At 55.2% G+C, this 12412-nt stretch overlaps 4 protein-coding genes across 4 annotated transcripts; 1 reads left to right on the top strand and 3 right to left on the bottom strand.

Annotated features, from left to right (window-relative positions):
* Positions 1-666: 666 nt before the first annotated feature.
* On the bottom strand, positions 667-1429 carry PTSG_10868 (uncharacterized protein; the record flags this gene model as incomplete). Its single annotated transcript, XM_004988193.1, has 2 exons — positions 667-1086; positions 1181-1429. The coding sequence occupies 2 exons, from the start codon at positions 1427-1429 to the stop codon at positions 667-669; spliced, it is 669 nt and encodes a 222-aa protein (XP_004988250.1).
* Positions 1430-1524: 95 nt separating this feature from the next.
* On the bottom strand, positions 1525-3118 carry PTSG_10867 (uncharacterized protein; the record flags this gene model as incomplete). The annotated part of the gene is made up of 6 exons (XM_004988192.1): positions 1525-1623; positions 1742-1858; positions 2131-2275; positions 2414-2482; positions 2735-2795; positions 3106-3118. The coding sequence occupies 6 exons, from the start codon at positions 3116-3118 to the stop codon at positions 1525-1527; spliced, it is 504 nt and encodes a 167-aa protein (XP_004988249.1).
* A 1722-nt stretch (positions 3119-4840) lies between these two features.
* On the top strand, positions 4841-6237 carry PTSG_10866 (uncharacterized protein; the record flags this gene model as incomplete). The annotated part of the gene is made up of 5 exons (XM_004988191.1): positions 4841-4876; positions 5243-5320; positions 5510-5590; positions 5686-5720; positions 6009-6237. 5 exons carry the CDS (start codon positions 4841-4843, stop codon positions 6235-6237), a joined length of 459 nt encoding a protein of 152 aa, XP_004988248.1.
* Positions 6238-9555: 3318 nt separating this feature from the next.
* PTSG_10865 (uncharacterized protein) lies at positions 9556-11786 on the bottom strand (the record flags this gene model as incomplete). Its single annotated transcript, XM_004988190.1, has 4 exons — positions 9556-10005; positions 10248-11087; positions 11383-11503; positions 11710-11786. The coding sequence occupies 4 exons, from the start codon at positions 11784-11786 to the stop codon at positions 9556-9558; spliced, it is 1488 nt and encodes a 495-aa protein (XP_004988247.1).
* Positions 11787-12412: the final 626 nt, after the last annotated feature.

Raw genomic sequence — 12412 nt, 5'->3', positions numbered from 1 at the left:
CCCTGTGAGCGTGCGTGTGAGACCCTCCGCTGCGCATGACCTGTGGTAAAATGGTATGCACTGTGAATCGGTTTTGAGGGCACGGTACTCTGAACTCGTGGGATGGGAGCAGAAGGGCTTGAGATGAGCGGTTGTGAGGGCACGGTACTCTGAACTCGTGTGATGGAAGCAGAAGGGCTTGAGATGAGCGGTTGTGTTTTGGGAGACGGTCAATGTGGAAACAGTTCCCAGGCACTGGGTACCACAGCATACAAGCAGAGACGGAGTTGAAATAGGAGCATGTCGTGTAGCTCTGAGGACAACACAATATGCAACGTGATGTGGTTCACCACTGTTGTGAATTCCACGTGCCTTTACTCGTTGTGTGACATATTGCTGTCACCGCACTGTCACTTGAACTCTTGAACAAACATCTGACAATGCCCAATTCTGGTGCGCACGAACATGGGCACACGAGGGCAAGACTGAAGCGCGTCCATCCCACAAGTCATCACACGTCTGACTCTCCTCACCACAGCGACCGTGACTCTCTCGGACTCTCATCAACCATCATCATCATCATCACACAAGTAGCTTCATCGTCGTCTGTGGTGTGATCTCGAATGATTGTGCCTCGTATAGCACCCCACACACACACCCGCAGTACCCGAATGGCTGCCATCACCATCACCGCCACTTTCGCCACAAGGCTGCTGCCGCTGCCGCTGCTTCCTGCTGCTGCATGTTACTCTTCTTTTCGTGCTGCTGCAATTGTTGCTGCTGTTGGTGCGCCTGAGCGCTTGTTGTCGAATGGATCCTTGTTTCCTGGGGCAACGCCGGATTCGCTTCCTTGCCGACTTGCTGCTTTCTCTTTGCGGGGTTCTGTTGGCGATTGACAGTTGCCTCACGCGTTGCCCGGTGCTTGCCTGCGCGTTGCTGTTGAGCCCGTTGTGGTTCTTGTTGTTGCTGCTGCTGGTTCTGGCGTTCTCGGTATTTGAGGATCTGCTGTCGTATGGCTGGGTCCTCCCTGCGAATAGCAGTTGGCTTGTTTGACTTTGCGGGTCTGCTGACACGTGGTTGCTTCCTGGCCTTGTTTGGGACAGCTTCCTTGTGAGTGTAGTTTGGAGGGGGTGTTTGAGCCACGCAGCTTGCCGCCTCTACCACCACCCTTCTGCATCTCATCCTCCTGCTGCTGTTGTACTGGTTCATGCTGTTGTTGCTGCTGCAGCCATTGATGTTGCTGCTGCTGTGATGCGTGTGTAAGTTGAGCAGTTGCATGCGCGGGGCTCGGCTTCTTGTCTGTGTCCTGCTCATGCAGGTCGCGAGTACCGGGCATCAGTCCACCACAGTGTGGTGATGATGGAGCGACCACAGCATCGTCTTCCACTTCGCGGCCGTTGTGGTGGTGGTGGAATTCATGGCGGTGCTCCGCCGGCTCGCCTGGTGTCATGGTCTCAGCCAACTGCAATCTTCTCTGCTGCTATCACTGCCGGTCGACAAACGGGCAGGCCTTGCTTGTGCTGGTTTGTCGACACTTGCTGTGTTTCACTCAGTAGCTGTTGTTGCTGCTGTTGTCGAGGCGTCTTTTGCGAGCCAACGTGCATGGTTGATATCGACAGGACGGTCGCGGTACACAGTGCTGTTCTGTGGCGGTGGAGAGAAGCGCACATGGGTTGGTTGGTGTGCAAGTGCATGCACGCCCATTGTCGTCGCTGTAGCTGCTGAAGCGGTTGGGGTGAGAAATGCTTGGTTCTGATGCAACTGCATTGGTGGGTGTTGTTGCTGTTGTTGCTGAGATGGTGCTGCTGCTGCCAGGAATGCTGCCAACAGATGTTGTTGCTTCGAGGGTACACTTGACCTTGGGTGCTGTGGCTTGGCGCTGATTGCCGATGGCACGAAGGGGACAGGGTTCGCGTCTGTCGAGGCTGTGGTTGGCGCACACACTGCTGCACCTGGATTGGCTAGTGAGCATGGTTGTGGCTGAATTGTGCGCCCGAGCTGAGCTGTACGTGTCGAGCGTGATGGAAACGGTGACAACGAAGACGGCTGTGTCGACTGCTGTTATTGTTGTGATGGAGGCTGATTGTCGACAGCTCGTGCTGATGGTGCTGGTGTTGCTTGAGTGGCGTTGTTCAATTTCCTTGCCTGTACTGCCTCATCCATGTGCGTTGCCCTCCCCGCGTCGCTGTCGATGTCGTGCTGTTGTTGGTCACATCTCCGCAGCATGGCTGTGGTCGTGTCGAAGGCGGTGTGCTTCGATGAATAAGAGCAGTGGACGCTGAGTCTGCGCGCGGACCTGTTGTCTTGTCAAGGCAATTGATTGTGTGTTGATGTGTGGTGAGAGAGAAAGCAAACACACGCATGTCCGACTGACGTCATTACCCTTTGCGGAATAAATCCTTCTCTTATCGTCAAAATGACAGAAAGCGTTCACTTCTGGCGCCAGTCCGTTGCCGGTGTCAGCTGCGAAAACAGGGCATCCTGATTGATTAGGACTGCTGTGCTGCACGCAGTGGAGATGATGCCTGTGCACCAAAGTCGCTGCTTGGGGGTGATCTTGCTGTGTGATGGCTTGATGGAAGTAGATGAATGCTTGAGTGGTCACGCATTGTGCTGTTACCTGCAGAGCGCACTTGCTCCCTTGTGCGAGAGGGGCCAGGAAAGGGGTACATGGGCAACAGTTCAAAGGAAGCTGCTAGCAGCGAAACGAAACAGAGGGGGGGCAGGGGCAGTGCAGGGGGCGGGACGGGCTGACGTGCTGCTGTCTTGTTGCAGCTGCTGGAAGAGGGCTGGATGGACCGAAGGCAAACCAGGCACTGCAGAAGAAGTGATGTGACGCAGACGGCAAGTGCACAAGAGGCCAGCTGGCTTGTTTGCCCCTTCTTTGTGTAGGCAACGCAACTACACACCTACATAGCGGCTCGCACAAAAACATAGCTGACAAGACAAAGTGCAAGTATTGAGTGACATGAGACACAGCTTGCTTCTTGTTCGCTCGCTCGGCTTCAACAAACAGAAGGAAGCTGCAGCTGCCTTGCTGAAGTAACGTTCTCGACTTTTGAGCAGGGTGAAAGGAAGAGGCGAGTGTGTGTGTGGACTGAATTCAGTCCAACTGCATGCACCAACCAACCGATTTCATTCTCGCTTTTCCTCTCTCTCACTTGTGCCTGCAAGCATACGCACAAAAAGCAACGCTGATGACAGCAACGGTTTGATTGGTGCGCGTGTGCGTGCTTGTGTGTGTTTGTGTGGAGAGATGGGGAACGAGGAAGGCAACACGATGATGGCCTCAGCACACAGCAAGCGCACTGGAATGAGCAGAAGTGAAGAGGAGAACACATCCTGAAACCGTGGAGAAGAGAGTGAGTGCTGCTCATGAGTGATGATCTCAAGTATACTGGTGGTCGCAAGTTGAAGAGTAGCAACGGTCGTGTGCTCACTGCGCATCATCGCACCTGCACGTATGGTCATGCGCTCTCGGCTCACCACTGCTTCGCTTCAGTGGTGTGTGTGTGTGTGTGTGTGTGTGTGTGCGTTCATGCATGTGCATGTCAGCCGTGTTTACATCATCCATCCACGACAATGATGAGCTCTGGTTGCTGTTGACCTCACATCTCATCTAGCTTCCGTCATCCACACTCCTCCGGCAGTTACTACACACCTACATAGCGGCTCGCACAAAAACATAGCTGACAAGACAAAGTGCAAGTATTGAGTGACATGAGACACAGCTTGCTTCTTGCTCGCTCGCTCGGCTTCAACAAACAGAAGGAAGCTGCAGCTGCTAGCTGAAGTGTCCCAGTGCCAACGTTCTCGACTTTTGAGCAGGGTGAAAGGAAGAGGCGAGTGTGTGTGTGGACTGAATTCAGTCCAACTGCATGCACCAACCAACCGATTTCATTCTCGCTTTTCCTCTCTCTCACTTGTGCCTGCAAGCATACGCACAAAAAGCAACGCTGATGACAGCAACGGTTTGATTGGTGCGCGTGTGCGTGCTTGTGTGTGTTTGTGTGGAGAGATGGGGAACGAGGAAGGCAACACGATGATGGCCTCAGCACACAGCAAGCGCACTGGAATGAGCAGAAGTGAAGAGGAGAACACATCCTGAAACCGTGGAGAAGAGAGTGAGTGCTGCTCATGAGTGATGATCTCAAGTATACTGGTGGTCGCAAGTTGAAGAGTAGCAACGGTCGTGTGCTCACTGCGCATCATCGCACCTGCACGTATGGTCATGCGCTCTCGGCTCACCACTGCTTCGCTTCAGTGGTGTGTGTGTGTGTGTGTGTGTGTGTGTGCGTTCATGCATGTGCATGTCAGCCGTGTTTACATCATCCATCCACGACAATGATGAGCTCTGGTTGCTGTTGACCTCACATCTCATCTAGCTTCTCCCCCCCCCCCCTGCAACACGGCACGGTACACGATGGCAGTTGCATGGCAGGGCAGCATGGGCACACGGCAGAGATGACGACGTCTTCAAGCACCAAGAAGAAATAGGGGTGAGTTCTTTGTGGCTTTCCGGTTTTGCTTGCTTGCACGGCTCGATATGCACACAGGATGTGTGCGTGTCTTGTGCTGTGTTGTTGTCCTGCCCCGCCTTCACATGTGCCTCCATGCAGGCAAGCAAGCGCTTGTTTTTGGTTTTGTCTTTGGTACACGCAGTTTGGCGATGATGATGCAAGGGGGTTTCTGCTTCCAACCCTTTGCTCTGTGCCGTCTGAATTCCGCTCCTCACACACTGCCTAACGTATCCACAACGCATCTGCAGCGGCTTGCAGCGTGTGCTGTGCACTGCCTCACCGTCTTGAATTGTGCGTGTGTAATCGGTCGCTGAGAGTAGACCACGGGCTATTGAGCAGGAATGCAGCAACCAACCAACCAGGCCTGCCTTCTCCAGGTAAGCTCTACTGAGCGCGCGTGGACTTGTGTGTGTGTGTGTGTGTGTGCGTGTGTGTGTTGCGTGTTGTGTGTGTGTGTGGTGCGGCCCTCGTGAAGCCCTGATTGGTCGGTGGTTGCGGGAGATGTGCTTGATGTGTGATCTGTTAGCCGTTGGCGGCATGGGTGTTTTCGTGAGATTACCACAATCAAAAGCCATGCAGCATGAACAGGCGACACGATGCTATGCTTGCTTGCATGCTTGCAAGCATGTTTGTTGACGGGACATGGTGCTGTGGCAATTTAGCCTCACCCTTGCCTCTGCAACTGCGATGCCAGTGGTTGTTTCAGTGTTGCTGGCGTTACTCGCGTTTGCACTGCCACACAGAGCGTGTGCAGAGGCTGCCACAGGCTGACATGGCCTCTTGTCAATGGTGCGACCTCGAAGCTCGCTGAAACCACGCAAGTCAGTGTTTTGTGTGTGTGTGTGTGTGAAATGTGAATGGGCCATCATGCATGTGTTCTCTCTGTTCCTCTTCCAAACAGAACGCCAGTAGAGTACGCACGCACGTGCAGAGGCACGCACACTCACACACACACACACACGCACACACGCATGTGCATGCCCTCACACGCTTGCTTGTTCGATCGTCAGGGTGATGAAGGTGATGATGGTGACTCAGTCCACTTCCGAACAGCACCTCCAACCAACTGGCAATCGCTGTCATGCGTTGATGTTGCGCTGACCGGGCCATGGCGTGAATGCTGCATTAATCCCCTCCCCCGTCGTCACCGCGGTCATCACGCTGGTTGGTGTCTTGTGCACTGCAGACGGCCACCACGCCTTCCTACACAGTGTATGCCAGGTGAGTCGTGCCGTTATTGGTGGCGGATGCTGGCGATGTGGCAACGTTCATGTATTGTAGTGACTGGCTGGTTGATTGATAGTTTGTGTTGTGTCTTCATGGTGTCTTCCTGATGTGTTGATAGCGGGCACTTGAAGCTTTCACCAACACACTAATGTACACACATACGCACACGCCATCAATGCACCTAGGCACCTGCTCACGGCCCTCTCCCCCTTTCACCAACATTCGATTGCCGTACAGCATGCCTTGCCGTCGTGCTGTATGCGTGTGTGCGCGCGTGGACAGCGTCAACCCTCAAATTGCTGCCATCATCAGCCGCACCTCCACCGCCAGTTGCTACTACCTAGTGCCACTCCACTACCTAATGCCACTCCACAGCCTCATCCCAGGATGGAATAGCCGGTTCGTGCGCACCAGGGAGCCAGCACGAGAGCTGAGCGTGGAGCCATGGCAGCAGCAGCAGCAGCAGCAGCAGCAGCAGCAGCAGCAGCAGCAGCATGCTAGGGTGGCGTGAGTGTGGCGTGTTTGGCCCATCTGAGGTGGAATGCTCGTGCGATCTTACGATCGTTTCCGCCTCAAACTCAAGATCCACGACAGGACATCAAGAGCACCCATGACATGACCGACGTGACCAGACCACATCCACCACCACCAGCAACGACGAGGTGAGGACAGCAGCACCATGCCATTGCTTATCCACATTCTTCAGAAACGCACACAAATGTCCACGCTGCTCTCGTGTGTCGGTGGGTTCACGTCATCTGTTTGCGACACATGACGGCAGTGAAATTCCTTCATGTAGCGCAACGTCAGCGATTTTGATGTGCTCAAACTCGTTTGCTTGTTTGATTTTGGCATCGAATCGAATCGGAAATAGGAATGTGAATAACCCCGGCATACGCTCGCACACGCGAGCACAAACACGCACCCACACGCTCCCACCTGCTTACTTACCCACGGCCTCATCCTTTGAGCCACCGTTGCAAGGTTCGAGCACATGTACACCGTCACACACACACACACACACACACACACACACACACACACACACACACACACCCACACACACATGCACACACAGTCACACATGCAATCAGCACTTGCTTTCTCTCAACCGCTCACACGTGTGTGCACCGGCTATGTGCCAATGTTCACTCACACTCTCTCGCGCGTGTGTTCGTGTGTGTGTGTGTGTTGAAGCAGGAGCGGGCACTGCGACCACAGCACGAACGTGTGGATGTGTTGATGATGTCAACCACGACAGCAACGCACGTGGCAGCACACAGCGCCACATACACCAACAGCAGCAGCAAGAGACGAAGATGGAGTCGAGTGCTCGCGACATGAACATAACAACCATGACAGCAGCAACACATGCTCAAGCGCGATTGTGGTGACCGCAGGGACACAGTGGCGGTTAGGCCGGTGACAAGGACATGCACACGCGCATATGTGTGTGAGAGCAGAGGTATTTTCACGACAGCAGCAGCAGCAACAGCAACAACAACAGCAGCAGCAGCGCGTGCCTGTGTGGCTGATGGCTATTAGGAAGACGACAGGGGTGGTACCATGAGTGCTTTGGATCACCGCTTTCATGGCTGCGGTGTTGAGACGATGACAGCACACGCGTTGATGGTTTACACATGCGGTGATAGTGATGGTGGTGGCGGTCACTGCCAGAGTGGCGGTGGCTTTGGGTTGCGTCATTGGAAGTGCATGACCCGCTGCATCTCCACCTCAACACGAGCGCGGTCGCCATCACCATCATCACCGTCTATCTTCACTGATGCTGCTGGTGATGGTGATGATGGTGGTGGTGATGGTGGTGATGGCAGAGCAAACATCTGTCCCAGCACCGCCCCAGCCAGTGTTGCGGTCACTGCGAAGAGATGAGATGGTCACAAATTTACTGATACTGCGTCATGGGTGTTGCGGTTGGTGATGGTGGTGGTGGTGATGATGGTGACGCCCAGGGAAGACCATGTATTATGGGATCACGCACATGCAGGCGAGAGACGTGAGTATGCACACACGTGTGAATGCATATGTGAATGTATGTGTGTGTGTGTGCGTGCGTGGCTGACACCAGCATGCGTGTGTGTATGTGTTGTCGCGTCAAGTCATGGCTTTGCTATCACACGGCTTTGCTATCACAGCATTCATTGCCGCTTCTCCCTTCCCCTGTTGCTCATGCCATTCCATGACCACACCCACCATCATCATCATCATCATCATCATCATGCGTGCATGCATGCATGCTGTTTGTTTTGTTTCCTCACCAGAGTGAAGACGAAGATGGCAGCGACGTGCGTGCTTGAAGTGATGCGAGTGCTTACTGCGTAGTGCACTTGCCCAATGGTGGCAGTCATAGCTTCGCTGTATTGGACGGCTGTCTGGACACCTTCCACCACCACCACGATCACCACCACCGTCGTCGTTGTCATGATGGCGTGGTGCTGGTGACGCTGATGACGACGATGATGGGGATGCTGGTGGTGTGACGAACACCTTTCTACTGCAACAGCCGGGAGCAGAGCCGCTGCCTCGTTCTTCGTCGCTGGCGCCTTCACCTCCATCATCATCGTCGTCGACTTCTTGGTGGCCGTCGTGATCTTGTTGGCACTCGTGTCTGATGGGTGATGGAGATGAAGGTGGTGGTGCAAGCTGAATGTGACAGGCAGCAACAGCAGCAGCAGCAACAGCAGCAGCGTGAGTTGTGATGGTGTGGAGGGCGAGACAGGTGGTGAGATGATGTGCACCAACAGGCCCCCGCCCCTACAGCCAAGTGATACCATGACGCTTGCAATCGTGAACCGCAGGCAGCATTCACACGCGCACGCCACACCAGCACCCAAGCCACGCTGTCCACTGCTCCTTACGTGTGTGGCAGGACTTCTGATTGAGGGTGGCTGAAAAGCCCTGCAAGCGGCACTTGTGCCACGTCCTACATGGTGGCGGTGGGTGGTGTGGATGATTGTTGTGGGCGAGGAGGACAGTGATGTGTTCCTGTTGCTGTTCGGCGCCTTTTCAATATTTCAACAGGTGAGGTTGACGTTTGACGTGTTGGTGACCGGGAGTGAATTTTGTCCTTTTTCGTCCTTGTGTCCTACACATAACTCAGTTAAAGCAGCGCGCGCGCGTGTGTGTGTGTGTGTGCGTGTGTGTGTGCGTGTGCGTGCGTGTGCGTGCGTGTGCGTGCGTGCGGGTATGTGTGTGTGTGTGTGTGTGTGCACTGTTGCGTTGTGCCACGCTTCTCTACACCGTCTCACCCCGCCTCCCCTGAATGCACGTGTTCTGACACATTGTCGTCCATTGGCAGATGCGAACACGATGACACATGTACAAGCGGCACAAATCACCTGCAACAATCGCCACCGGCTGAATGGAAAGACGTGGAGTGACACAAAGCAGCACAGTGATAGTCATGGCAACAATCGCACCGACAACAGTGGCATCATCAGTGAGATGAAGGTCATCAACCTCGGCAGCAAACAACAGCAGCACACGCACCCACAGACGCAGTACTAGCACTGCAGCCGAACCACGACATCCACACGAACACACAAGCACATCCACGCACACAGCACCAGCACCAGCAACGGTTGACATCGATAACTACGACACCAACGACAGTGACGGACAAGCGACATGTGCGATCAAGCAACAGGCACAAGAACGCCGGAAGTGGCATGCGAACACACCCCATCGTGCATGCACACCTCTCGGATCCCTTCATCGCAATCACCAACCACCGCAACGGAATGCCATCGACCGCCAGCAGCACCATCAGCCAACACGTCACCGCCCCCTCCCCCCTCGCTTCGATTCTCCCTCACACCACCAGCATGTCTCCACCATCGGCGCTGTCGCCGTCGTCGTTGTTCTTGCTGGTGGTGCTTGGTGGCATGTGCTGCAACACGTTCATCATCCACATGGCAGCCCGCGCCTTCAGCTCAACCATGCACGGCCGCATGCTTGAACACCGCACTGCATCGCCGAGCAGTGCTTTCCTCATGTGCACATCTACAAGCGTGTTGGGCCGGTGGTGGTGGTGGTCTGGGACGGCCTCTGTGCCCTGTGACTCTGCCAGCGCGGCTGCGAAGAGCTCAAGCATCGTCGCTGTCTCAGCATGGCCGTCTGAGCACATGAAGTCTGCACGGCCGCCACCAAGGTTGCCAGCGAGCACCATCTTGAGCAGGGCGTCTGTCGTGGCTGGTGGTGGTGCCGGCTGCACGTGCTTGCACTGCTGTCCACCATCGTCTTTGTGGCAGAAACGGCCAGCCTGGTGACATCCACGCGCAAGCAGGTGCGATGTGAGTGTGGAGTGCAGCACACGTGCTTTGGGGTTTGTTGTGTTTGCAGTTGTGTGTGTGTGTGTGTGTGCAGTGTGTGTGTGTGTGCAGTGTGCGATTGTGTCTGACTTGACCTCGTTGCACCTTTGCTCACACCGACACCAAATGCACCTGTGTTTGTGTGTGTGTGCGCATGTGTGTGCATATGCGTGCATGTGTGTGTCAGGCTGACCTTGGCTTTGGCGGCGCCGTTGCTGCGATCAAGCTGCTGTCCAGCGCTCGCATTCGTCCCCTTGGAACTGCGCCCGTTCTTGTTGAACGTCGTCGTCATGCTGGTGGCGGTGATGGGGCCTGGGGCGACAGCAGCAGGCACGTAACCAGTACTGGCTGTGGGAGCTGGCACGAAAGCAGAGCTGGTGTGGTTGCTGGTGTGGTTAGCAGTGACAGCGGCGGCACGCACATAACTGGAGCTCGTGTTGTGGGTGGCTGTGGTGACAGGAGTGAAGCCTGCACGGACCGCGTGACTGGTGCTGCCGTACAAGTGCCCCTGCACCTGCATTGCCATTGGCATGCACATTGACGCCTGCAACGACGCTGGCATTGGCGCTTGCATGGGCATCGGCATGGGATTGCGCTGGTTGACAGTGCCGGCAGAGAAGTGAGGAGGTGGTCGCATGGGGACAGCCGTGTGGACGCGGCTGGCTTGCATCGGCACATGCATTGGCACGTGCATTGGCATCGGTGCTTGCTTGGGAGCGTGCATGTGCATGGGCGCTTGCATTGGAGCTTGCATTGGCATCCGCATGAGATTGTGCTGGTTAACAGCGGCGGGGCGAGGTGGGCGCATGGGGGCGGTGGTGTGCACGCGGCTGGAGGACGAGCTGTACTCGGCGGCAACAGCATGACGCAGGGCAGCGCGCTTCTTGTTCTGCACGCTCCGGTGCCTGCCCTTCGTCTTCTTCTTCTTCGTCTTGGACCTCTTCTTCTGCTTCTTCTTCTGCTTCTTCCTGGATTTCCTGGACTTCTTTCTTGAGTGCCTGGACCTCCTCTTGCGCCTGCGACGGCGGGTGTGCTAGCGAGGTGACAGCGCGAATGCAAGGTATGTGAGACACAGATGTGCATGCGATCATGCGATTGGGGTGTGGTTGGATGTAGTTTGTGGTGTGTTTGTATGGTCGTGGGCGTTCACATTTGTTGAGAATGCGAGACGTGGACTTGATGTTGTTGTCGTTTCTCAGTGTCATCTTTCATCGCACTGTCACACACACACACACACACACACACACACACACACACACACACACACACACACACACACACACACACACACACACATTGGGCGTGACATGCAGGCTGTGGCTGCGCACCTCATCGTCACTGCTGGTGTCACTGCTGGTGTCACTGCTGGTGTCGCTTGAACTGCTGGTGTCGCTTGAATCACTGGAATCACTGGAGTCGCTGGAATCCCACCGCCACTTGTTCCTGGTGCTGCAAGCAGATGGCCATGTGAGCAGGCAGTGATGTGGACACCAGACGGGCATGCGCAACAGCGGCCAGTGGGAAAGCGCTTTGAGATGCGCAACAGTCGCAACAACAACAACAGCTGCTGCACAACGATGACCAAATCCTACATCCGCACACAGAAACGCTTGTTCGTGGACGAAGCAACAGCGCATGCACGGATTGCCGCTTACGTGTTCACGGCAGGCGTTGGCACGTGCGGGGGCGCGTTCACCTGCCCATCCTCGATGGTTGCAGCTGCGGCGTTCATGGTCGCGGTTTTGTCAACGTGAGAGCGTTGAGTGGTGAATGCCAAATCGACAGCCGCATGTGCGCAACGGTGACTGAAAAATTTGTGGTGTCGGGAGCCGCTTCAAAGTGCGCCAAACGACGACGACGATGATGGGTGGTGGTGATGACAATGAAAAGAGGAGGTTGAGATGTTGCGGTTACCTGAAACGACTGGCATGACGAAGGCTGCAGCGATGCTGGTGGCGGTAACGCGTGTGACAAGACACATCATCTGCTGTGCTGTGGACGTATCCAGTGGGATCTTCAGAGGAGCCACCTTCGATTACGGTGACAGTGTAGATGGAGACGACACCTGTGGAAAGCGCCAGTGCAGGTGCGTATGCGTGCGTGCGTGTGTGTATGCGTGTGTGTGAACACGTGTGCGTCTCAGCCTGTGTGCAGCTGCTTGCTTGAGTTCTTGCGCGCATATTCATGTGCACGTGCATGCGTGTTTGGTTTGCCCGATCCCAACACCTGTTCCTTTGAATTCTCATGTTTCACGACCACTCGCGGGTCCTGTTGTTGGCACGTTTGTATTATTCACAGGCACACTAGCAGCTGCAGAAAGATGGCAGCACCACGCTCTAAGCCAACGGGCTCCACTGG

The sequence above is a fragment of the Salpingoeca rosetta genome, assembly GCF_000188695.1.
Source record: "Salpingoeca rosetta unplaced genomic scaffold supercont1.37, whole genome shotgun sequence".
Taxonomy (NCBI): Eukaryota; class Choanoflagellata; order Craspedida; family Salpingoecidae; genus Salpingoeca; species Salpingoeca rosetta.
This window is presented reverse-complemented; position numbering and strand designations above follow the sequence as displayed.